Genomic DNA, 25512 nt, shown 5'->3' on the forward strand with positions numbered 1-25512 from the left:
TATTAATTACCAGTATTAAATCAATAAACATGAATTATAATAAAAATTATAATTTTGTTTAGTAACATTATATTAAGATGCATAAATAAATTACAAAAAAGTACATCAAATCTAAAAATAATCATAACAATAAAATTTATCAAATACGCATACTATTTTTTTTTTAATTTTAAGTCCAACTATTAATTTCTTCATTTTTTAAACTCAATTTCACATTGCAATCACACTTGCGCATCAACTGTAAGAGAATAACATCGATTATAATAAAATAATAATAAATTCTAAGTTTAATTTTTAATATTAAACTTTGAATCATGATTAACTTTAGAGACATAAAATATTAATGACGACATATAATGTTATATAGATCTATTTTTAATATTTGGATAAGCAAAATGTAAATACTTTTTTACCACAATACTTGTAATTTTTCAAAATCGATAATTTCAAGTTATTGTAAGTGAAACCGAATATTCACAATTGATAAATGAAATAAATCATTTTCATTCATAATAGTGGTATAGGTTCTTCTAATATAACTTAGCAATATCCGACATATTACTTAGTCACTTTTAGTATTCAGGCCTATATTTTATGTAACCTTCAATTATTGAAAATTGCAGGATGAGAAAGCTGATTTCTCAGAATGTTTTCATTTATCTTGATTATATTTGTCAGGAATTGTAATATATTGCCACTTAAAATGACATTATTGACACACGCTTTTATAATATTGCCATATTTACCAATACTTTGATGTGAAATCATTGTTAAATTCATTAAACTTCTCAAACAACGATTTTAGTTTGTCCATAGGCGGTAGAATTGATATCGCGATGTGATATGTGCCTTCTTTTTGACCGAATTCTGATCCAGGTACAACAAGAATTCCAGTATTTTCTAACAATTCGGACGCATAGAAAAAATCGGGCTCCTGACATCTTTTTTTCGCTTCTTCTACAGCCTTTTTAGCCAAGCATATGCTGGGAAAAGCATACGTTCCGCCTTGTATAGGATGACATTTAAATCCTTTTAAACAGTTCAATTGTTCCTCTACAAATTTTGCTCGTTCTGCATTAGATGAACTTATAGCTTGAATTTCAGAACAAAATTGGCCGAAAGATTCTGATTCTTTTGAAGGAGGTTTTACCTAAAATTAAAAAAAAAAGATTTGAATTTTTTGAATATCTCATAATGATTACGATCACAATTTGGACTATGATCTACTTTTATTATTTAAGTGTAAAGAAATGCTTACAATACAATCTAATACTGCTTGACCTGGTGTAGCGCAGGCTAAACGATTAGCCAAAAGCTTTAGTAACACGCCTTTAACATCGGGATCCGCATTTACTAATTCCATATAACCTCCTCGAAAACCACTTTCACCATACCATCCTTTGGATATTGACATAAACGAACATAACTCACTTTGGTCATAAGGTGGTCCCATTTCCTTCATCACCTAAAATAGAAGAAAAGAAATATACTTATATCAACTAAACATTATATCCTTTCATTTAATGCTGTGAAATTCTGGAACTATATAATTTCTAAATTAGGGTACTAATTAATTGCATTATTTTACTAACTTTTTTGAAAGAAAGAAATTGTAGGGATTTGTCGTGAATATTATGCTGATAAACTTCATCTGCTAAGATCATAAGGGATTGTTCATTCGCAAACTTGATGATATCTTGTATGGTCTCTTTTGTTAGAACTTGTCCCGTCGGATTTCCAGGGCTAATTATGAGAATTCCACAAGGTTCTATGTTATTATTTTTAGCTTCTGTTATTGCTTTTTTCATTTCTTCTATATCGAATGCCCAACCTTTGCACTCGTCTAAATAATATTTGATAATTTCCATGCCAGAACAAGATATGGTAGATCCATGCAGCGGAAATTGGGGATATGGAATCATAATTCCTGCAATATATTGAATGTGTTACAATGTGTTTTTACTGTTGATGGTCAATTTAGTTGTACCTTTCTTTTTATCGCTGCTTGCAAGCAAATCAGTTATACTTGTAATGCCGGATACAATAAATATATCATCGACATTAGCCGGAATGCCATCTCTATCCTCAATATATTCAGCAATATGTTGTCTAACAACAGAAATTCCACGGAAATCTGCGGAAGAACCAAGGCTCTGGTTTGTAGTACTGCGTATAATAGCCATCGCCTGGCTCTTTGCGTCTGTTGGAAAATTTGGTTGACAACATAGTGTTGGACAAGTAGCTATTGCAACCACCTGTGAAAATATCAAAGATATGTAAGAAAAACTGTCTTATAAAACGTAACTAGTGAGGCGCATGGCATCGTGCCTTAAGGAAAATTGCTGAAACTTATCGTACCGTAATTAAACATTCAAGAAATGAAAATAATCAATAATTGTTTTGAATAATTTCAAATTTTTAAATTAGGCGAGGAGCGTATTCTACAAACAACTTTGTGTATGTTTATAAGAAATTTGTTATAGAAGTAAAACTTCTTTAGGCGCACCTAGGGTGTAAATCTGTACAAATGCAACGGAAGTGCGTTACGGCAGATAAGATAAGAGTCGAGTCCCAATGATACGTAGTTGAGAGATCTGTCGTTGTATGCGTACCGGCATCAACGTTGTATGCGTACCGACGTCGACGTTGTATGCGTACCGATATCAACAAGGAAATCGACATAGAAAACATAAACATTTTAAAGTTACATCGTAGTACAAATCTTGATTTAATGAAAAATGCCTGAATTAAAAGAATATTTTACTCTGTTCCAAAAGATAATAAAACATTTGTGCCGTTTATTGATTAGATATTATTTCTATATTATTCGTAGTTTCTATAAATCTTTGAAGTTATTAAAATGGAAAATATTTTTTAGGCAAGATAGATATTACAGCAAAAAAATACCATCAGTCAATTAATGTATGTTACTTTTAATTACATGAAGTTCTTCAAACACAATTATTACATGATGAGTGAAGTTGCGAAAACAATATTTGTTTAAGCGTTGTTTAACATAATCCACTGCGTGAACGAATATTATAGAATTTATTAATCAGAAATTACTTCATTTCTCTAATGAAGGTTTATTTCTAAATGCTAATTACAATGACAAACCGATCATGTCATATTTGAAATATGACTTTAATTACATTATTGTTTTTAAATATTATACATATTTTTAATGCTATTATAAATATCTAATTTATAATTTATCATTATATAAATGTGTGTAATGGTTGACAATAATAAATGTGTGCATCACGAGTGTTACCATATTACTAATAAACACTATTCAGAATTGTTATATTATGTATTTATTTTATTAATTAGTTAATATTGCTTCAATTGCTTCAAAATTTGCCTAAAACAAGAAATAATTCAAAAATATTTAATTGTAATAAAACACTTTAAAATAATTATTTAATATAAATAATATTCAAATAAACATGATATTGTTGATTCGGATGATGCATCTTATTGCTAGCCATATATTATGTTTTACCATATTTAAGGTGAACATACGTCCCGATGTGGCCGGGACAGTCCCGGATTTCCACCTTGTGTCCCGGGTTTTTCTAAAAGCAATATTTATCTCGGATTTAGATCTTTTGTCCCGGAATGTCCTGTTTTTTTAATTCTAATAGGCAAATTAACAAAAATTACAAAAAATAAACGAACGAGTGTATAGAGTTTTTGACTAGAGAAATTGAGTAGGCTCAAAAGCGAGAAACAGAGATAAAACATAGATAAAAGAGTATTACATATAATTGAATAATAAAGTTCTTTCTAGAAGGCCGCAGATCCGATTAAAAAAAAATTATATAAAAAAATTGATTTTTAGTGGTTTTTTACCTCTTAATAGGTGGCATTTGTTAATTTAAAGCAACCCCCCCCCCTCATGTCCCGGTTTAGCATAGCTAAAAATTGTCGTCCCGGTTTTGACTTAAAAAAATATGGTCACCTTAACCATATTGCTTGCCATATATTATGATTGCCACATATTAATTGTTACAAACTTTTAAACTGTAATTTATAGATAATAATATTTAAAATTCTGCTAAAGATAATATTTAGGAAAACATATGTTTGTCATTATATTAGTTGAGAGATCTGTCGTTGTATGCGTACCGGCATCAACGTTGTATGCGTACCGACGTCGACGTTGTATGCGTACCGATATCAACAAGGAAATCGGCATAGAAAACATAAACATTTTAAAGTTACATCGTAGTACAAATCTTGATTTAATGAAAAATGCCTGAATTAAAAGAATATTTTACTCTGTTCCAAAAGATAATAAAACATTTGTGCCGTTTATTGATTAGATATTATTTCTATATTATTCGTAGTTTCTATAAATCTTTGAAGTTATTAAAATGGAAAATATTTTTTAGGCAAGATAGATATTACAGCAAAAAAATACCATCAGTCAATTAATGTATGTTACTTTTAATTACATGAAGTTCTTCAAACACAATTATTACATGATGAGTGAAGTTGCGAAAACAATATTTGTTTAAGCGTTGTTTAACATAATCCACTGCGTGAACGAATATTATAGAATTTATTAATCAGAAATTACTTCATTTCTCTAATGAAGGTTTATTTCTAAATGCTAATTACAATGACAAACCGATCATGTCATATTTGAAATATGACTTTAATTACATTATTGTTTTTAAATATTATACATATTTTTAATGCTATTATAAATATCTAATTTATAATTTATCATTATATAAATGTGTGTAATGGTTGACAATAATAAATGTGTGCATCACGAGTGTTACCATATTACTAATAAACACTATTCAGAATTGTTATATTATGTATTTATTTTTACTTAAATGCCATCTTGTACAGTAGCAAATAAGTTTTACTTCAATCGCGTGTGAATCTTAGGTGCACTCTTTTTTTTTAATTTGACTTTTTTGATAATTTAAAAATTTTTTCAATAGTTTGAATTTTTTTCAAAAACTGCATAACCGTTTTTACACCCTTTGCGCTCCATACCTCCAGAAACAGCAAAAACGCCTTGCGATCGAGACGAACCAAATGATTTTTTAATCAGACAAATCGGTTATTTCAAACTGTCGAAAATGTCGAGGATATTTGTTTGAACCATATACTTGAATTTCAAAATTAAAAATCTTGGTACGGAACCCAAAAAGCACCATATTTTAGTCATAGTGTGTTATTGTTTCTTTGAAATACTTTGTTCTTTGTAACAAAAATATAGTTCTGCAATATTCTACTTGGAATTCTACATAAATAAGGTTCCATTTGTTATATCTGGTGACCGCTTTGTGATTACAACTAAAAAGCCAGCCCGATTTAAAAGCATTATGAAAAAAGCCGCAAAAAGTGACCTAGTCAATATATATGTATATAATATATATCTAAAACGTCCTTTGCTAAATTATAAGAAATGTTAAAATGAGGATATTCTTCATTATATGATATTAAGCATTACGAAAAAAATGCTATAGAACTATAACTGATTAATGCAACAAATTATAAGCATCAACAAAGTAATAAGTATTTTCAGTTCATAATTTGAGTTGAAGGAATTTTAAGTTATCTTTTAAACCATTGTATATGTAATATAAGTGGTAATTAATAAAAAGTCATTAAATCAAAGTCAAATATTTTCTAATATGTAGCCAAAGTCGCATATTTGATAAACTCAAATTTACTCTGAATAAAAGTTTATATAGGTCTATAAATATGCATGCTAGTATTACTATTGATTAAAACTGTAAACCTAATACTAATAATTAAAACAAGAATGCTTATACTCGCCTGTCTTATATAAGTAATAGGTTTTTGACCCATAGATTGACCATCATCAGTGTTTGCTTTTATAATTTCATCAAAACACAGCGTTTTGCCCTGTAAAGTTTGATACATTAATTAGAATATATACAAAAAAATCCTATTTTACTATTTGTTGATAAATTTGAGAAATATAAGATTTTACTGGATCCAAAGCGTAATGAACAAAAATCAATCAATTACGTTTAAAGTTTTGAAAGCATTTTTGCACTATACTGGACTTATATGTTATATTTAGCTTACTAAGAAGAAATTTTGATTTGATTATAAAATTATTATTTTATTTTAACAGTGTGTTAATTTTACTTCATCCAGTTCCTTTTGAAGCTCATCAGCTCTTTCAAATAGGGCACCACATAAAAACTTTGCCTTAACGATGTTTTGGTTGATACTGTCTAAAGTGATAAACTTCTTTGGTTTCTCATCTTTTCCATTTTTTCCATCTTCGGTGCATTTGCAAGCCATAATGTTTTTAATATCACCTTTTCCTAAATATTTTTACAAAAAAATAGTGGCAACCTTAATGATTTTGATAGTTTTAATATTTTGAACATTTGTTTTTGATTTAAATGAAATGTCAAATCTTATTTACACGTGATAATTTACTCATCATTATCATTATTATTTATGATTTAATGCATAACAACATTTTATTAATTAGTTAATATTGCTTCAATTGCTTCAAAATTTGCCTAAAACAAGAAATAATTCAAAAATATTTAATTGTAATAAAACACTTTAAAATAATTATTTAATATAAATAATATTCAAATAAACATGATATTGTTGATTCGGATGATGCATCTTATTGCTAGCCATATATTATGTTTTACCATATTTAAGGTGAACATACGTCCCGATGTGGCCGGGACAGTCCCGGATTTCCACCTTGTGTCCCGGGTTTTTCTAAAAGCAATATTTATCTCGGATTTAGATCTTTTGTCCCGGAATGTCCTGTTTTTTTAATTCTAATAGGCAAATTAACAAAAATTACAAAAAATAAACGAACGAGTGTATAGAGTTTTTGACTAGAGAAATTGAGTAGGCTCAAAAGCGAGAAACAGAGATAAAACATAGATAAAAGAGTATTACATATAATTGAATAATAAAGTTCTTTCTAGAAGGCCGCAGATCCGATTAAAAAAAAATTATATAAAAAAATTGATTTTTAGTGGTTTTTTACCTCTTAATAGGTGGCATTTGTTAATTTAAAGCAACCCCCCCCCTCATGTCCCGGTTTAGCATAGCTAAAAATTGTCGTCCCGGTTTTGACTTAAAAAAATATGGTCACCTTAACCATATTGCTTGCCATATATTATGATTGCCACATATTAATTGTTACAAACTTTTAAACTGTAATTTATAGATAATAATATTTAAAATTCTGCTAAAGATAATATTTAGGAAAACATATGTTTGTCATTATATTAGTTTTTTTAATTATATACAAATATAATATACAAACATTGAGATTATACATAACAGGTATGCCAAAGAATGGCCATTAATTAATTGTATAAAACTACAATTTGATAGTTAATTCTAATGATTCAATATTTAGCTTTAGTTACCGCTGAACAAAATTAGTGATTCAAATATAATATATCAAATATATGTATTTTATTCTGTGAACGATGAGTAAAAATTCAGTAAATAATTTATTACCAATTCTCAAACGCCAAACTTGAACCCGACAACATTTTTAGTTCTATTGGTTTAAATATCATTTTAAAAATTGTTTATATTCTGGTTTTCACTATAAGCTATACATATAAATCATTCAATAAAATCATATAGGAAAGGGCAAAATTATCACAACAGACTTATAGTTATACATTAACTAGTTTAAAAATAAATATTATAATAAATATAAAAAAAATAAATCATTGCTGTATCTTACTGCAAAGTATAGAAAATTAAATTCTTGGAATGTATGCAGATGAATATTATGGAAGGCAATATGTAGAATTATATTTATATATAGCTATACATATTGATGATGAATAGAATATGTTCAACAAAAAATTAGCTTCGTTGGAAAATGCAAATAAAAAATAAGTAGTATACTGAAGTTAATATTATACATAGCAAAATATCAAGGAACAAACGTTTCTTGCAAATTGTCATTTGATAAAAATCTGACACTTCTTTCACGAGTACGATTTATCTGTACTGTGCACAGAATTCTTTGTGAAACTCTGCGAATTTATTTAACATATCCTTCAGCATATCCGTCTGTGGTAAGATTGTCGTTCTGATGTGATAAGTCCCTGGTTTTTGCCCAAATCCTGATCCTGGCACGATGCATATACCTGTTCTCTCCAGCAAGGCAAATGCATAGAATACATCTGGTGATTTACCAGCCTTGTGAGCTGCTTCGATGGCTTTTGGTGGCAGTTCGATCATGGGAAAAGCGTACATCGAACCTTGGACAACATTGCAAGAGAAACCTTCGAAACTGTTGAAGGCATCGGCTACGAGTTGAGCTCGCTCAGCTAAAGAGTTGAGCACGTTTTGCTTTTCTTTAATAAATAGATCATACGAAGGTTCACCTGGTCGAGGTGGATTCACCTAAAATTATAGATATAAGTGATATTACTTTTTCTTTTTTTTCTTTTTTGGCTTCTTTATTAATTTTCTGGTTTTCGATTATTCTTTATTAACAACTATTAACTTCACAATGTACTCTTTTACATTACAGTGTGAATCAAGCTCAATGTTAATGTAAAAAAATTGATGTGTATATATCGCGCATACCGACAATGGGAGCGCGTGTAAGTAATACTTTTGATTCGTATAATTATCGAAGTTTGTTCGTAGTTACGGTAATTAATGATAATTACGAAACACAATGAAAAACTCTTTTAAGAACAACGGTGAATTGAATAACATATAAAGCCTCTCTATTAAGCTTCTTAAATGATCAAGCAAACTTTGAAGAATCGAAAATTAAACATTTCATATTTGGTAAGATTTTATAAATGCGCTATAAAAAATACATTAATTAATTTTAATAGCATATGGAAAGTGCGATATGTGTTTATGGTATTCTAGGAAATATTTAGATACATTAACTATCGTGAAGCGAGAGTTGTGTAAAGATAAGAATATACATACATACACTTTAAATATTTGTGATAAAATGACACCAATGAATATAAATAAAAAAATAAAATGTCAATATTCAATTAATTTAAGTATTACGGTGTTCTATAAGTTTTTTTGTACTGATGTAAGCCATTGCCTAGCAGGTTTCAGTCCTGCACGTTATCAACAACCAGGAGTTTTATATATTTATACTTTATTTATTATCATCAACAACCAGCATTTCTACCTACACAAGTACCTGCCAGATGAAGGAAAAAATGCAATGGGAAAGTGCAAGAACTCTTTTATAATATAATATCACTTATATTGTAAAACTATATATGAATGTAGTTAACAGATATTGAAGCATACTAAAATTAAATATAATAATGGATTATTTTACCAATTTTTTGCGAAACTAACAAATCGTCAAAAAACTTTTTTAAGTGATATATTACTATGTATGTTAAAAATAAGTCATTATCGAAATAAATACCGTAAAACCGTTAAGACGATTTCTTAGCGACCGCTATGTGATCGCCTTAGCGAGGTTTTACTATATGTATTTATATATTATTTTGTTAATAGGGGAAGTTATAGTAATTGCAAAAAAAATTACTATAACTTGCCCTACGGGAAGTTAATAAATTGATTTTTTTTATTTATTTTCATATTTTTATATATTTATACATTTTGGCGTACCTTAGAAATATTAATGCATATGTTTGTTCGTGTGTGTGTATGGATGTGCGGATACAATTGGTCGTCGACGATTTCGAGAACACGGATCAATCGATTTGGATAATTTAAAAAACATTTAAAAAACAACAACAAAAAATTTTATTTGGATATTGATAAAGACAGGCAGATTAGTTTTTGGCAAAGTTAGGTCTAGCTAGTGATGTGCCGACTCGAAAATTTCCTGATTCGAGTGATTCGAATCAGAAAAAAACCTGATTCGAATCATGATTCGAATCAATTCGAATCAAGTTCATATATGAACAATTATAATTTAAGAGAAGAAATAATATCATTTTAATAATTTTATAAGTGAAATAATTAATTTAGTAAGCAATTAATTCCAAAAAGTGCAGAGATGAATACATTTATACTATATATATAATAATAAACTAGCTACAAATATAACTAATCTTTCAAGTGAATTTACAGTAAAATATAACCAAACACTTCTCTATCACTAAAGCATATAAAACAATATTCTTAATCTTACGTTGAACGAATGCATGTGTATATTATTGATTGTTTAGATCTAATCTAAACAGGGGGCTGAATCTAACGTCTTACGAATGACTTAAAATTCAATCCACTACTGTAAAGATTGATATTATTTCATTTGTGTGAATTTGCCATTACTTGCATAATTAAAATATAATAATTTTGTATGAGTATAAAACTCGTTGTGTAGTTTATTTTGATAATAATTAAAATCTAAATCGCGTATTTATTATCTAAATGAGTTTTTGATATTTCATGAACAAATTTGCTCACAGCGCTCAGTCAAAAATAAACAAACACTCAAGACCCATACGCACTGCATCTCCATAAGTCGATACGCTACACACGGACACATGTTTCGAACTCAAGTCGGTATGATTCAGTTTGAGTCATATGAACTCGGATAAATTCATACCGACTTGAAGTCGGGATAAGTCGGTTTGAGTCATAGGAACTCGAATCAATTCATAACGACTTGAAGTCGGGATAAGTCGGTTTGAGTCATAGGAACTCGAATCAATTCATAACGACTTGAAGTCGGGATAAGTCGGTTTGAGTCATAGGAACTCGAATCAATTCATAACGACTTGAAGTCGGGATAAGTCGGTTTGAGTCATAGGAACTCGGATGAATTCATATCGACTTGAATGCGGTTAAAGTCATATAAATTGGAGTCGGGTGATACATTTAAGCGTATTAAAGGCGGGTGACTCGCATGATTTAATTCAAGATTTATTTTTTATATTTATTATTATTATTTTTTATATTTATTATTATTATTATTTATATTATTTTAATATTGAATTAAATTAAAACATTTTTTTTTAAATTTATGAAAATTTGTGTTCACACATGTTTTATCACAGTAAATATTTCGCGGCTTGATACGAGTTGATTCGAATCAAGTAAAATCTGATTCGAATCAAGTCGTTAAAGGCTTGATTCGAATGATTCGAATCACTTGATTCGACTTGGCACATCACTAGGTCTAGCTGTCCCAAAGATACGGGGCAAAATAGCCAAAAATGATAATTAAATTTTTGAGAGAATGGAGCGTCTAAGCGATTTGAATAATCTAAAAAATATTTTATTTGTATTGACGAAATAAACAACTGACAACTTTTTTGGAAAGGCAGGTCTTGCGGTTTTGGAGATCCAATAAAACAATAAAAAAAATGCGGACAAAAATGATCATTAGACATATGCACATCAAATTATCAGACATTTTAAGACTACGAATAAATTTTGTTTACATTTCTATGCTTACATACGCAAAAGAACGTATCGCGATTGCTTTGAAAAACAGTTCAATTTTTTAAAAAAATTTCAAAGCATAAAAAAAAATACAAATATTTCAAAAAAAAATCAAATTATACGTCGATGCATAAATTGCATTGGTTTCATACATAAATCCAACTGTCTAAAACTTGGTGGTACATGAGTGTACCACTTGTACCGAAAGGGTTAAGAGTCGATGCCATGCACCACTAATCAGTAGTGATGTGCCGACTCGAAAATTTCCTGATTCGAGTGATTCGAATCAGAAAAAAACCTGATTCGAATCATGATTCGAATCAATTCGAATCAAGTTCATATATGAACAATTATAATTTAAGAGAAGAAATAATATCATTTTAATAATTTTATAAGTGAAATAATTAATTTAGTAAGCAATTAATTCCAAAAAGTGCAGAGATGAATACATTTATACTATATATATAATAATAAACTAGCTACAAATATAACTAATCTTTCAAGTGAATTTACAGTAAAATATAACCAAACACTTCTCTATCACTAAAGCATATAAAACAATATTCTTAATCTTACGTTGAACGAATGCATGTGTATATTATTGATTGTTTAGATCTAATCTAAACAGGGAGCTGAATCTAACGTCTTACGAATGACTTAAAATTCAATCCACTACTGTAAAGATTGATATTATTTCATTTGTGTGAATTTGCCATTACTGGCATAATTGAAATATAATAATTTTGTATGTGTATAAAACTCGTTGTGTAGTTTATTTTGATAATAATTAAAATCTTAATCGCGTATTTATTATCTAAATGAGTTTTTGATATTTCATGAACAAATTTGCTCTCAGCGCTTAGTCAAAAATAAACAAACACTCAAGACCCATACGCACTGCATCTCCATAAGTCGATACGCTAAACACGGACACATGTTTCGAACTCAAGTCGGTATGATTCAGTTTGAGTCATAGGAACTCGAATCAATTCATAACGACTTGAAGTCGGGATAAGTCGGTTTGAGTCATAGGAACTCGAATCAATTCATAACGACTTGAAGTCGGGATAAGTCGGTTTGAGTCATAGGAACTCGAATCAATTCATAACGACTTGAAGTCGGGATAAGTCGGTTTGAGTCATAGGAACTCGAATCAATTCATAACGACTTGAAATCGGGATAAGTCGGTTTGAGTCATAGGAACTCGAATCAATTCATAACGACTTGAATGCGGTTAAAGTCATATAAATTGGAGTCGGGTGATACATTTAAGCGTATTAAAGGCGGGTGACTCGCATGATTTAATTCAAGATTTATTTTTTATATTTATTATTATTATTTTTTATATTTATTATTATTATTATTTATATTATTATAATATTGAATTAAATTAAAACCTTTTTTTTATATTTATGAAAATTTGTGTTCACACATGTTTTATCACAGAAAATATTTCGCGGCTTGATACGAGTTGATTCGAATCAAGTAAAATCTGATTCGAATCAAGTCGTTAAAGGCTTGATTCGAATGATTCGAATCACTTGATTCGACTTGGCACATCACTACTAATCAGTATAACTCTCCACAGTAAGCTATTCAAGTAATATCTCATTTCATTTTAGTATTTTGATTACTCAATAATATATACTTACCACAGCGTCAACTGCCACTTGACCAAGAGTGGCTGGTCCGAGTACGGTGGAGGCTGCTTTGAGCAACATTGTCCGAACATCAGGATGCAAGTTTATAATTTCCATGTAACCTCCTCTCAAACCACATTCTCCATGCCAACCCTTAGATGTCGACATGAATGATGCCAATTCAATGCGATCGTAAGGTGGGCCCATTTCTTTCAAAACCTTTAAAAAATATTTAAATAAATAAAGAAAATATTAAGTAATTAAAACTAGAAAATTTATGATGAACTATATTAAATGATGCAGCAAAGCCATCAATAGAGTTGTTCGAAAAGTAACTTCGTTTTTTATGCATATTTTATCATGTAATTTTCGTACAATAAACAAATACTTTAATAATTTATGTATTGGCTATTTCTATCAAACATCTTTTGTCATATTTCTTAGCCGTTATTATAAAATTATAAACATGTTTGGTCGTTATTGGCAAAAAACTGATCGAAGGGCTTTTTGACTTCATCATTTGAGGTAAAGGTTTTACCGTCTAAAAACTTTTTTAGTAACCGGAACAAATAATGATACAATGATGACAAGTCTGAAGAATGTGATGAATGGCATTCTGCCCCAATTAAAAGCTTCTGGCGATGCACCAAACTTATGTGAGGTCTTGCGTCTTCTTGATGCAATACCTTTTGCTTATGGGTTAATTCTGACCTTTTCTATTAAAGTACATAATTTAGTGTATCCAGATGATGACATAAGGCATCCATATTAACTGTTATATTATCTGGAAAAATCTGAAAAACAAACATTCCTTTAAAATCTCTCCAAACATACTGCATCACCTTTTATTGGCGAATTTCAGCTTTGCAACTGCTTCAGGTTCTCCTGTTTTGCTTCATGGGCAATTGCGTGTATTGTATCCTTTACATCTAATTTGACATTCTTAGTGATAACTTGCTTCAAAATCTGAATATTTTTAAGACTTTTCAGAGGCGAATAGCAGACGCTAGTGCGACGACACAAGGTTTCTTCTATGAGAACCATACATTGAGCTTCGAGAAAAATCCCAGACCTTTTTAGTGGTCATGAACTGTTAAATTTGATAAACTTAAACTCAATGAGATCTCTCATTGTTATTCGCCGGTTTGCAAAAACTAATGCCTTTCTCTCATCTTTATCAACTTCAAATGTACTTCTTGGACGTGGTGCATCTTGGGCGACAAAATACCAGGAATGAAATTTAGCAAACCAGTTTTGGCACTGTTCTGTCCTATCAATACGTCATTTTCATACATATCGATTAATTTTATTCTGACTTAAACAGCATTTTTACCTTTTCTATAGCGAAAGAATAGAATAGATAGATAATGCTGCTTATTTCTTTCAGTATTCAAAGTGGCAACATCCAAAAACTACATCGTGTAATTGGTTAAAATTTTTTACTCACAAACCTTAAAATATAAGCTTATAGGGCTCAAGTGTGATCATAGATTCAAGAATATATAGTTAAATCCTAGGTGGTAAAATAACGAAGTGACTTTCCGAACAATCTTATAGTTTGCAAATTGTTGATGTACAATTGATGTAACAGAAATATAAACGTTGGCTATTAAATATTTCAATATATAAATTACAATATGATTTTGCTTCAGGTTCATACTTGCAAAAGCACTATGAAAATCTTATAAATTTAAATTAAATCATTATGTTTTGCGTTTACGCAAATGATAGAAAACATCATTTTCTTTGTGAATATTAATAAAATATTACTTGTTTCTTGTCTTGTAATGTGTTATTTTTTCATTACTAAACAGCTATATTCCATTAAATAATTATGTAAATTTAATAGATTTAAAATTTGTATAATTTGACCAAAAATGTTATATATTTGCTTGTAATTATTCTTTTCCATAATTAATAAAATTCATTAATAGATTTTTGTAAAAAATGGAAAAATTTGTAAATTACAATTTATAGTTAACCAGAATATTATAATAGCTAACTAAATTCATAATTATATTTGATCAATAAATGGAAATTCAAATTTGTAGTTTTGTAAATCGACTCTGACTCTTATTTTGCTTAATAATTAGGAATTATTGTCTTCAGACAAATATTTACCTTTTTGAATGAATGGAATTCGCACTCTTCCGCGTAAACATTGTCTTGATAAACTTCGTCAGCCATGATCATCAGTCTTTCTTTATGAGCGAATTTAATAATTTGTTCTATATTACGCCTTGTCAATACTTGTCCTGTAGGATTTCCAGGATTCATTACAACAATGGCTCTAGGTAAAATATTATTGTTTCTTCCTTCTTCGACGGCCCTGTCGAGTTCGTTCATATCAAGAGCCCAATTGTCTGATTCATTTAAATAGTATCCTATCTGGCCCATATTGAATTTGGCAACATTCGCCGAATAGATTGGAAATTGAGGAATGGATACCAGAATACCTGAAAAAGAGCATTGATAGAACTATTAGGTTCAGCACCAAAATTATTAAATATATCACGATCAAACTTCAATGATCATCAAATCTTCTAGCATTAGTGAATGTCTTATCATTTCACTTATTATATTGATAGCTCATAAACTACTTCACTGTATATTAATACCATAAAGATGACGCTATTACAGTTTTATTAAAGTATAATACAAAGTATGTAATATAATATTGTGTAATAAGCTATTACAACTATTGTTTTATTACTAATAAAACAATAGTTCAGCTCATAATAAATATTTAATAGATTACCTACATTTTCCTGAAATTTTAGGACTGCACTATGTTAATTATCATTCTATAATACTTCATTTTTATGTCTCTTTTTAAATTCAATTTCAGTTACATCTGCTAACATCAAATTTCTTTAAATTTTAGTTACAATTACAACATTAGTTAGTTTCGATGAAACACAATAAAAAATGAAGACACTGTTGCGAAAGAAACGACATACATATGATGATTTTTTTAAGATTAATAGTGACTAGTATAAATTTTCTGCATTCTTTTAAAAAAATCATTATCCTAGAAATTTATTTAGTGTTAACATCAATTAGACTTTTCAAAATTTGACAAAAACGTTAAGATTGAATGAAACATATAATCCCATAATATTAAGGCGACAAATTTTAGTTATGCTAATCCGTGAGGGGGAGGGGGTATGGTAATTATGATTTGGAAATAAATATAATAAAAATCTAAATAAATCTTTTTTTAAATCAGAAATCATGACTTTTAAGTAAGATATTTGTATCAAAAAAAACACACCGGTTGACAGTTGTCAGTTAAAAGTAAATGTCATGGATAAAATATGAATCATCAAATCAAATCAAATTTGAATTTGAATGAGAAACGTCTTTTTTCTGGCTCTAAATTGCTTCCCTGCCAATTTTCAGCTAAATCGGTTCAGCCGTTCGTGAGTTATAAGTGTTGTAACTAACACGATCCTCTTTTATATATATATATATATATATATATATATATATATATATATAGATTTCGGAATCTTTATAAAATTTTATTCAATTTTCTTCGAAATTTTTCTACACTTTTCGAAAAGCCGGGACAGTCCGGGACAAAAGATCTGAATTTAGGACAAATATTGCTTCAAGAAAAACCCGTATACAAGGTGGAAATCCGAGACTGTCTCGGCCAATCCGGGACGTATGGTCACCTTAATAATATATACGTTCTTATTATAGTGATTTATTAGATTTGATTCTTATTTTTGTAAGTTATTGATGTCAAAATGAAATTATGTTATTGTAATTATGAAATTATATATTGGTAATTACCAATATTTATTACAAATGCAGAATTTATAACAAATAGCCATTTGATAATAAATAATGAACATAACATAATAATATTAGGTATCAGTAAAAAATAAATAAAGAATGTGCTAAAAATAATTTCTAATTAGTAATATAGCGAGTATCGTATGATTAGTACCAGGTTTATTGCAAAATGATACTTTCACATTTAATATGCACTACTTTCTTAATGCATAACGCGGTGCAGGGTTTATGCATTACATGCAAAATTGGTATACGTAAATTAAATTTATATATATATATATATATATATATATATATATATATACATATTAGGTAGATTCATTTAGTATCGACAACTATATAATTTTCAATTCTTTACATCATTAATTTTTCAATTGTTTATTTAGCTTTAAATAATTTTAATAATAATACAGATTTGGTACGCAACCTAACAAAATTGTAACAAAAAAATTAGTACTCATTTTTAAAAACTTTATCAATTATCTGATAATTGGCTAATCAGCACGTCTTCTTATCAATTGAATGTTTTTGGAACCATTCAAATCGGGCGATTTGTGCGCCCGAAATCGTGGACGAAAAATTGTATCCAAAGATATATTCTACACACACACACACATACATTCATTTTTTCTAAGGTATGCCAAAATGTTCAAAAACCTTTGAAAGGTACAGGAATGCAAACAATTTCATTTCCGATTTTTTACGATTACTATAACTTACGGGAAGTTAATAAAAACTTTAAATTGATCTGTATTTGTTGTGATTTACTTAATTAATTTGTTGTGATTTACATAATTAATGTTTTGAATAATTGTAAATTATTTTGATAAATTTAATCTGTAAGTAAAAATTTGATAATGTAACTTAATTCATCCAAAATTTTTGCCCTTTCCTATTAGATGTGCAACCATAAGTTTTATTGCAGTTATTAATTAAAACTTTTAACTAGAGAACTATTTGAAATAAATTGAGAACTATAAAATTCTGCAAACGTAATAAAAATTAATGCTATAAAATTATGACTAAAAACGCTTTAATATAAATTAAGAAAATGATTATATAATTTAATTATGTTATAAAACAACGAAACGAAAATATTCGTTTTATGCTGTATTAAAGCACGAAATTTGTTAATTAGCCAAACTTTTATGCGAGATACGTAATACTGCATGTAGTAGGAAGAACGAATTTTAAAATAAAAAAAATACTTATTCACAAATTTCGTTTTTCGAGTTTAACTGAAGACAATTTTTAATTCTAGCAAATGTATATGCTAATCTTAATTATTTTTAAATTGCTCAATATGAAGTATAACTAGAGGTGCATGGTATAGTATCTCAAGGCAAAATGATGAAAGTTTCCACAAAAAAACTTCAAATTCTTTTAAAAATTCTGAAAAATGAAAATTTTGAGAACTTTGTAATTAAAAAAATTTTTTTTTCACATATTTTAAACTTTTTTTAAAGCAATCTTGCTGTCTGGATGTTTTAGAGAAGATACGGTTAACTAACGGATAAACATTGATGCGGAATCTATAGAAAAGTAAACAAAATTTATACTTATGATTAAAATATCTATAAAATATTTGATAATTTGACGTGAGTATGTCAAATGATCATTTTGACCGCAAAATGGCATTATTTTTCACTTCTTTTCACTCAATCACCAAAATGGCCAAATCTGCCTTCCAAAAAATTTAATCAGTTCTTCATTGTGTCAATACAAGTAAAATATGTTTTTTGAATTATTGGCGCTGTCTTTGCCAAAAACTAATCAGCACGTATCCTTATTAATAAGAATCAAACGTTTTCTGAATCATTCTAATCGGTTAATCTAAACGCACACACACACATACATTAACTTTTTCTAAAGTATTCCAAGAGGTTCAGAAGCCTTTGAAACGTAAAGGTTGTATGGAAAATCAAGTTATAAACTTATAATTTCAATTTTTTCGCGATTACTTTAACTTACCCTATGAGAAGTTAATTAATAATTATTTCTCACCTGCTTTTTTATCGCCTTCATTGCATGCCAGCAATTGCATCAATTCTGTGATCGCCCCAGTTGCTCCACAGGTAAGTAGTACATCTTCTGCACTGGCCGGGATGCCGCCATCTCGCCTTTGGATATACTCAGCTATATGTTGTCGAATAATTGGTATACCTGTTGATTCGGAATAGGAACCAGCCGAATTTCCCGAACAACTTGCTAAAATAGCTGCTGCCCTTTCCTTTGCATCAGAAGGAAAATCAGGACTGTCCATCAAAGGAGGAAACGCCACCAGGGCTATTACCTTTAAATGACATAATATAAATTTTAGTAATAGAAAGTAATAAATTTAATGATTAATAAATTGACATTGAAAATCAAAGGCCTATGTAAAAATAACTATGCAAATATTTATGCAAAAGCCTATTGTTTGTAATATTGTACTATTAAGTTCTAAGAATTAGAACGTTTAGCATTTGATTTAATGAATAGTGAATGAATGACGACGTATGCAAAAATTTTAATTATTTGTATGTAAATTTTTTTGGTTAATAAGTATTTTAATGCTTAAAACTCATAAATATTATCTTATTCACAATAAATTAAATCGAAGATGCTTTATACATAAACCAGCCATAGATTCATCAATTATTAGATCTAATAATTATTAAAATAATAATGATTCTTATGTATCATGGTATTCCCAGGTATATTGTATTTTTTTGATTTTTTCTCAAAATTAAAGGAATTAGTTTAGTAAAATCATTTTATATAATTATAGAATAATATCAGTTTACTAGCATGATAATTTCATGATGTTTTTTCAGATGACTATTTGTCAATCAATTTATCTTCCTTCGTATATATCAATAATAGAGTCTTCAATAAATTTAATCATTAATTAATTATTCTTAGTTATTTTGAAGTCAAATAAATAAAAATTGGGTTCAACTTTTACGCCTCCTCTTGACTAAATTTTTTATTATTAAATTTTAATTGCAAAGTTTAGAAAAATTGTGATGAATACAAAATATTTTTTGCTATTTACATTTAATTACGGATGTTGATTATATACCTATTTTTACTGAAGTCAGTAAAAACTCATTTGGCTCATATAAAAAATGGATGGAAAGTAAATAGGAAATTTAAATGAAATGCTTTTTATCAAAAAATTCAAAATAAACATGATCAAGTGGCATCGTGATACTTGTATATAAAAATGTATATAGTTTTATATGTATATAGTCATCTAATTTAGTGTAAATATCTTTTTATGTCTGTTTCATCAGAAGTTTCATTGATGTGATAATTTTAAATATACTAATTGTTCAAAAAATCAACTCAAATCAACATCAAAAGACTAATTTCGAAATCAATAATTTACAAAAAAAAGGATATATTACCTGCCTGATGAAAGTAATATATTTTTGTCCCATACCATGACAATCGCCAATATTTGCTCTGATGATGCGTGAGAACGGCTTCTTCACTCCCTGAAAAAAAATTTTAAGTAGTAAGAATAATTAGTTGGCAGTAAAAATAATAAAGGTTATTGACATATGTTTCAATTTATATATCTAATTTATAAGTTTCATTACTTTTATTTCTAATATATATTAATATTGTCAACATGATTATAAAGAACAATATCTAATTATGGTATCTCACGAATGCCAGAGGGTTATTTTGAATTGCATGCATATATACATGATACAATTAATGAATAATTTTGGCGAACCTGTTTGATTTCATTTTCAATTTCAGCCGCCCTGATAACAATTGGTCCTCGCACGATGTATTCCATAACTTTAATATTGGGATTGATTTTGTCAAAGGTGATGAAGTAGTCATCTTCACTTGTATTATAATCTGGTTTCCTAGAAGACTGTGGTTGTGCACTCAAATGTCTTAATGCGTTTTTAGCCGATTTTAAATTTTGAATGTTCGTTCCAATGAGAGTTTGGCAGTTTGAAATAACGCGCCCGATTCGATGCATTTTATGCCACTACTGCAACTACCACTACTATCAGTTATACCCGCAAACTAAAGTTGTAACCTTCAAAGTACAAGAAAACCAGTTATAAATTACATGTCAGACGTTATGCGTGATTTGCAATGAAGTTTTTTTTTTCAAAATCAAAATAATAACTACCCGGAGTGGATTGATTATATCTTGAGCAAAATCCCGAAGTTTTCAGTTGCCGTCTGAGACAAGAATAAATCTATACTTCAGACTTGCACGTTGCTTTCATAGAAAACACACTATTAGCACTATCAGCAAGAAAACAAACATGAACTGTTAGTAATAATTTGTTTTAAGTTAATTATTGACTCATTATTTTTATAGTAATTTGAAAATATACAGAAAATTTTAATAAATATTTTTGTGACACACAAGTATTACAATGTTTATTTATTAAATCACTTCAACTAAAACTAACTGAAGAACTTAATGTTCTCCTACCTGATTTTATTGACACAGCCTTCCTTTATAAAAAATATAATTATTTTTTAAATATTTGCCAACGTAATGCACTGATCACACAACAAGACTATTCCCAGTGAGTGAATGACTTTATTGTTGAATATGTTATGAGTTAGAATACAATAGAAATTTAGAATTTGCACAAATAAGCAATGTTACGATCCAATAATTACTTCACCACCAGTGACACTAAAAAAATCAGTTGTTCTTATCACTGATGCTTCGGTCTAACTGACTAATAAGTTGTACTTTGTTGAAATATGATTTAGTTTATAAAAAATCATTGCGTTAGCAAGCACGATCCTCAATCTGAAGGTCGCGTTTTTGAGGAGCCACGTGCTAAGATACGCGAATTTTCGCAAACAGTTTAGAAAGCAAGAACGTACAGTTCGAGCTATCTTTATGCTGTAGTAGTTAATACTGTCACACTATGCATATAATATGATTACTTCTGAAACTTAATACCGAGTAAACAATAAAACCAAAAAACTCATAATTTTGCATGTGTTAGCTAAAAGTTCGCATTTGTGAGTCAACAAATGCCACAATATAAGAAGTTTTAGGAAACTTCGAGCCATAGTTAATTATCAAAAGCAATGTGTGAAGATACTTGATTATTTACAACAAAAATTAATAAAATATTGAATAAAAAATAATTTATGCAAATATGTAAATTTCAATGTAGTAATTAAAAGTAATAATTGAGTTTTAGAATGGGTGCATTTCCATATATAAAGGGTGTTTTATTGACGATTTAATACTAGTGTTTTTTGCAGATTATGAAACATATATGATGAAGTGCTTTTGGAATCCATCAATAATTAATCGGATTTAATGAAGAAAAATGTTTTTATTGTAGTAGCATACGTTTCGAGTCTTTATACGACTTATCTTTAGTGTACATAAATAATCAAAACAAAAGCACAAATATTCAAATACTAGGTTACAAGAAGAAAGTCTAAGTCTCAATTGCCAGGTATTGATGAAAAGTACCTTTATAAATCTTTTCATTTATTGTATTAACTTCCCGTAGGGTAAGTTTAGTAATCGCAAAACAATCGAAAATGACATTTTTTATATATCTCTACGTTTCAGAAGTTTATGAACATTTTGGCATACCTTACAAAAAATGGATGTATGTGTGTGTGTATGTATGTGTGTGTGTGCGTGCGGATACAAATTTTTGTCGACTATTTCGGGAACACAGATCAACCGATTTGAATAATTTGAAAACCATTCGATTCGTATTGATAAGGAGACGTGCTGATTAGTTTTTGGCAAAGGCGGGTCTAGCCGTTCCGAAGATACGTGTCAAAAAAGGGGCAAGTGTCAAAAATGGTAACTCAGTTTTTAAGAGAACGGAGCGTCCGATTTTAATAAATTAAAAAACATATTACTTGTATTGACAAGATGAACAACTGATGAATTTTTCAAAAATGTTAATCTTTTTAAAGAAAAAAATAATTTTTGGTACGTGAAGTTCCAGCAATTTGCCTTAAGGCACGATGCCATGCGCCCTAAAAGTTGAATAAATATTTGAAGCATTAAATAAACAATTTTTATTTAATAGGAGGACATAGTTCAGGAAATGAAAAATCATACTTAATAATAGCTATTCAGAATAACTTTATATATGTATATATATATATATATATATATATATATATGCATTAATATTATTTTAGTATTATGATCAAAATATATGATCAAATTATTATCATTTAAAAAACAACTTTTAAATATCTAGTAAAGATAGACATGGTTTCATTAGCTTTTAAAATGATAAGAATTTAATAACATAGGAAAACTGTGCAAATAATACATAAATTAATATATATTTAACGTGTTATATTATTACACCCTGGTATAAGTTAAATCATTAGTAAACAAATATATAGAAAGATGCTTGAGAAATTATTTCTAAGCATGTATGTTGAAAAAAGTGAGTTCATACATATCTCCAATTACACCGTGCCATTAAAATGTCGAAAATTGCGATTATAATCCAGTTAATTTATGTGAATTTATTTCCACTATCGACTGGTTAATGAGATAACCTTTTGTATTTGACCCGCTTTACGCAATAACTAAACACGTAATTATACATATTCAATTTGTAATCTTAAAATGATTAAATTGTTATTCAACTTTCCTATCGCAAAAATTAAAACATTTTTTAAAGATTTTTGATACTCAAAAAATAATTTTAATATTAATGTAATAGCTGCTCATAAAATATAGGTTCACTTCATTCTTGTATTGATTTGATTTAATTGCTGTTTTATTTTATTGCATCAAAGCTATATCGTATATATATATATATATATATATATATATATAAATAGATTTGTAATAATTTATTAGATATTAGCGAAATCAAATGGCAAAGTTTGAAATACTATAACATTACTCAAAATTATCACATTATCAGAAACTTTTTTATTTCTTATAAGAATTGCAATTAAAAGTTTGAATTTTTTGAAAAAAAAAAATTGTAATTTGAATTATTACTGCAATATTTTGAACAGTTTGCGTAATTGCATCATTTTTAACTTTCCGTAAGGTAAGTTATAGTAATCGTCCAAAAATCGAAAATGAATTTTTTTCACGTTTAAAAGGTTTCTGAATATTTTGGCATAATTTGGCAAACCTCAAAAACTTAATGTGTGAGTGTATGTATGTATGGATCAACCGATTTAAATGATTCAAAAAATATTCAATTCGTAATGATGGGAAGAAGCGGTAATTAGTTTTGGCAATGACAGATCCAGCCGTTTCGGAGATACGGAGCTAAATGTGCAAAAAATTGTAGTTTTTGAGTGAACGAGTAATCCGATTTGATTAATTCAAAAAACATTTTGCTTTTGTTGACATTATGAAGAAACGAATAGTTTTTGACAACGCTTTTTTATTTCATTTTTTTTAATTTTCACAAAATAATTTTATTTGAATATCATAACTATCTATGGAATTCAGTTTTTAAAATGCTTAGAAATATGAGATAAGATCCATCATTCTGACACTGTTTCATTAATTTTTGTTTATTTACTTTTCATATAAACGTCTTCATCCAATGTATAAGACCCTATATTTTGTTTATAAATTACGAATAATGAAAGTTTATAAACAATATTCAGATCTATCTATTTGAAAACATTTAGTACTATTTGAAACATTCCTCGGATATTTCATTACGATACGGGAAGTTCTAGTAATTTGCCTTAAAGGACAATGCAATGCACTTACTAGTTGAGTTATATTAACTGAACATCAATCATTTGATTAGTTGGATTCATTTAATTATTATTTAAAATTAATAATTAAATAAATTATATTAATCATGTAAAAAAATTTTTGACAATATTGTATTTTTAGTAGTAATAAAGTAGTTTTAATATAATATATAAAAGTATAATATTTTCCTATACTATATTTAACATTCTTATATATTTTATATATATATATATATAAATTATTTACGATGTTTTATAAAATTTAATCAATGAAATAAAATTACGAGTTCGAGGTTTATGAATTATCTTACACGCGCCTCGAAGCAATTGGTCGTAAGACTAAAAAATTATGTTTGTTATTATAATTATGTATTATATATAGTATTATCTTGTTATTATATTATATCGGTATTTATATGGCACACACATCATATCAGCAATGTTTTATTTTGGTCAAAATTTAGCATTTGCCTAGAATTCCATGGGCGTTGTTTTTTGCATTTTTTCATTTGTTTTGGGACATTTCAATTTTTCTAATAAAATATTTAATTCAAAATTATTGAGATCTATTATAAAAATAAATCGGTAAGTATGGTACAGATAATTTATAGCTTTATATTTTATAATTAAATTCTCAAGGAAAAAGTCTATAATTTAGCCAGATAATCAAATTTGCCATTTTTATATTTTCTCAATGAATAAAGTCATTCGTTTCACACCAAAATTGTAAATAGCATGTGCATGCCAAATTTGACTTTTTGTCAACATTTCTCAAAAACAGCTACTCTGAATTAAAAAATTTTAAAAGCCATTTGATGAAACTCGATTAGGATTCGCGTTAGATAATTTAGCGACTGTAGACCTAGCCGTTTCTTTATAATTAGCAGGTAAGTGCAAAATTTTTTAGGTGTAAATAAAATGTATTTTTAGAACTTTAGGTAGAATA

At 28.2% G+C, this 25512-nt stretch overlaps 2 protein-coding genes across 2 annotated transcripts; both read right to left on the minus strand.

The window, feature by feature from the left end:
- Positions 1-742: 742 nt before the first annotated feature.
- Positions 743-6303, minus strand: LOC113388057 (alanine aminotransferase 2-like). Its single transcript, XM_026625468.1, has 6 exons — positions 6145-6303; positions 5806-5895; positions 1988-2255; positions 1593-1927; positions 1259-1465; positions 743-1150 (listed from the first exon to the last, which is right to left on the minus strand). Exons 1-6 carry the CDS (start codon positions 6301-6303, stop codon positions 743-745), a joined length of 1467 nt encoding a protein of 488 aa, XP_026481253.1.
- A 1683-nt stretch (positions 6304-7986) lies between these two features.
- On the minus strand, positions 7987-20742 carry LOC113387709 (alanine aminotransferase 2-like). The gene is made up of 6 exons (XM_026625076.1): positions 20587-20742; positions 20252-20341; positions 18864-19152; positions 15177-15511; positions 13068-13274; positions 7987-8409 (listed from the first exon to the last, which is right to left on the minus strand). The coding sequence occupies exons 1-6, from the start codon at positions 20650-20652 to the stop codon at positions 8002-8004; spliced, it is 1395 nt and encodes a 464-aa protein (XP_026480861.1). The 5' UTR covers positions 20653-20742; the 3' UTR covers positions 7987-8001.
- Between the last annotated feature and the right edge of the window lie 4770 nt (positions 20743-25512).

The sequence above is a fragment of the Ctenocephalides felis genome, unplaced genomic scaffold, assembly GCF_003426905.1.
Source record: "Ctenocephalides felis isolate EL2017-DRISC unplaced genomic scaffold, ASM342690v1 CF-g0.4_SCAFFOLD_03572, whole genome shotgun sequence".
NCBI lineage: Eukaryota > Metazoa > Arthropoda > Insecta > Siphonaptera > Pulicidae > Ctenocephalides > Ctenocephalides felis.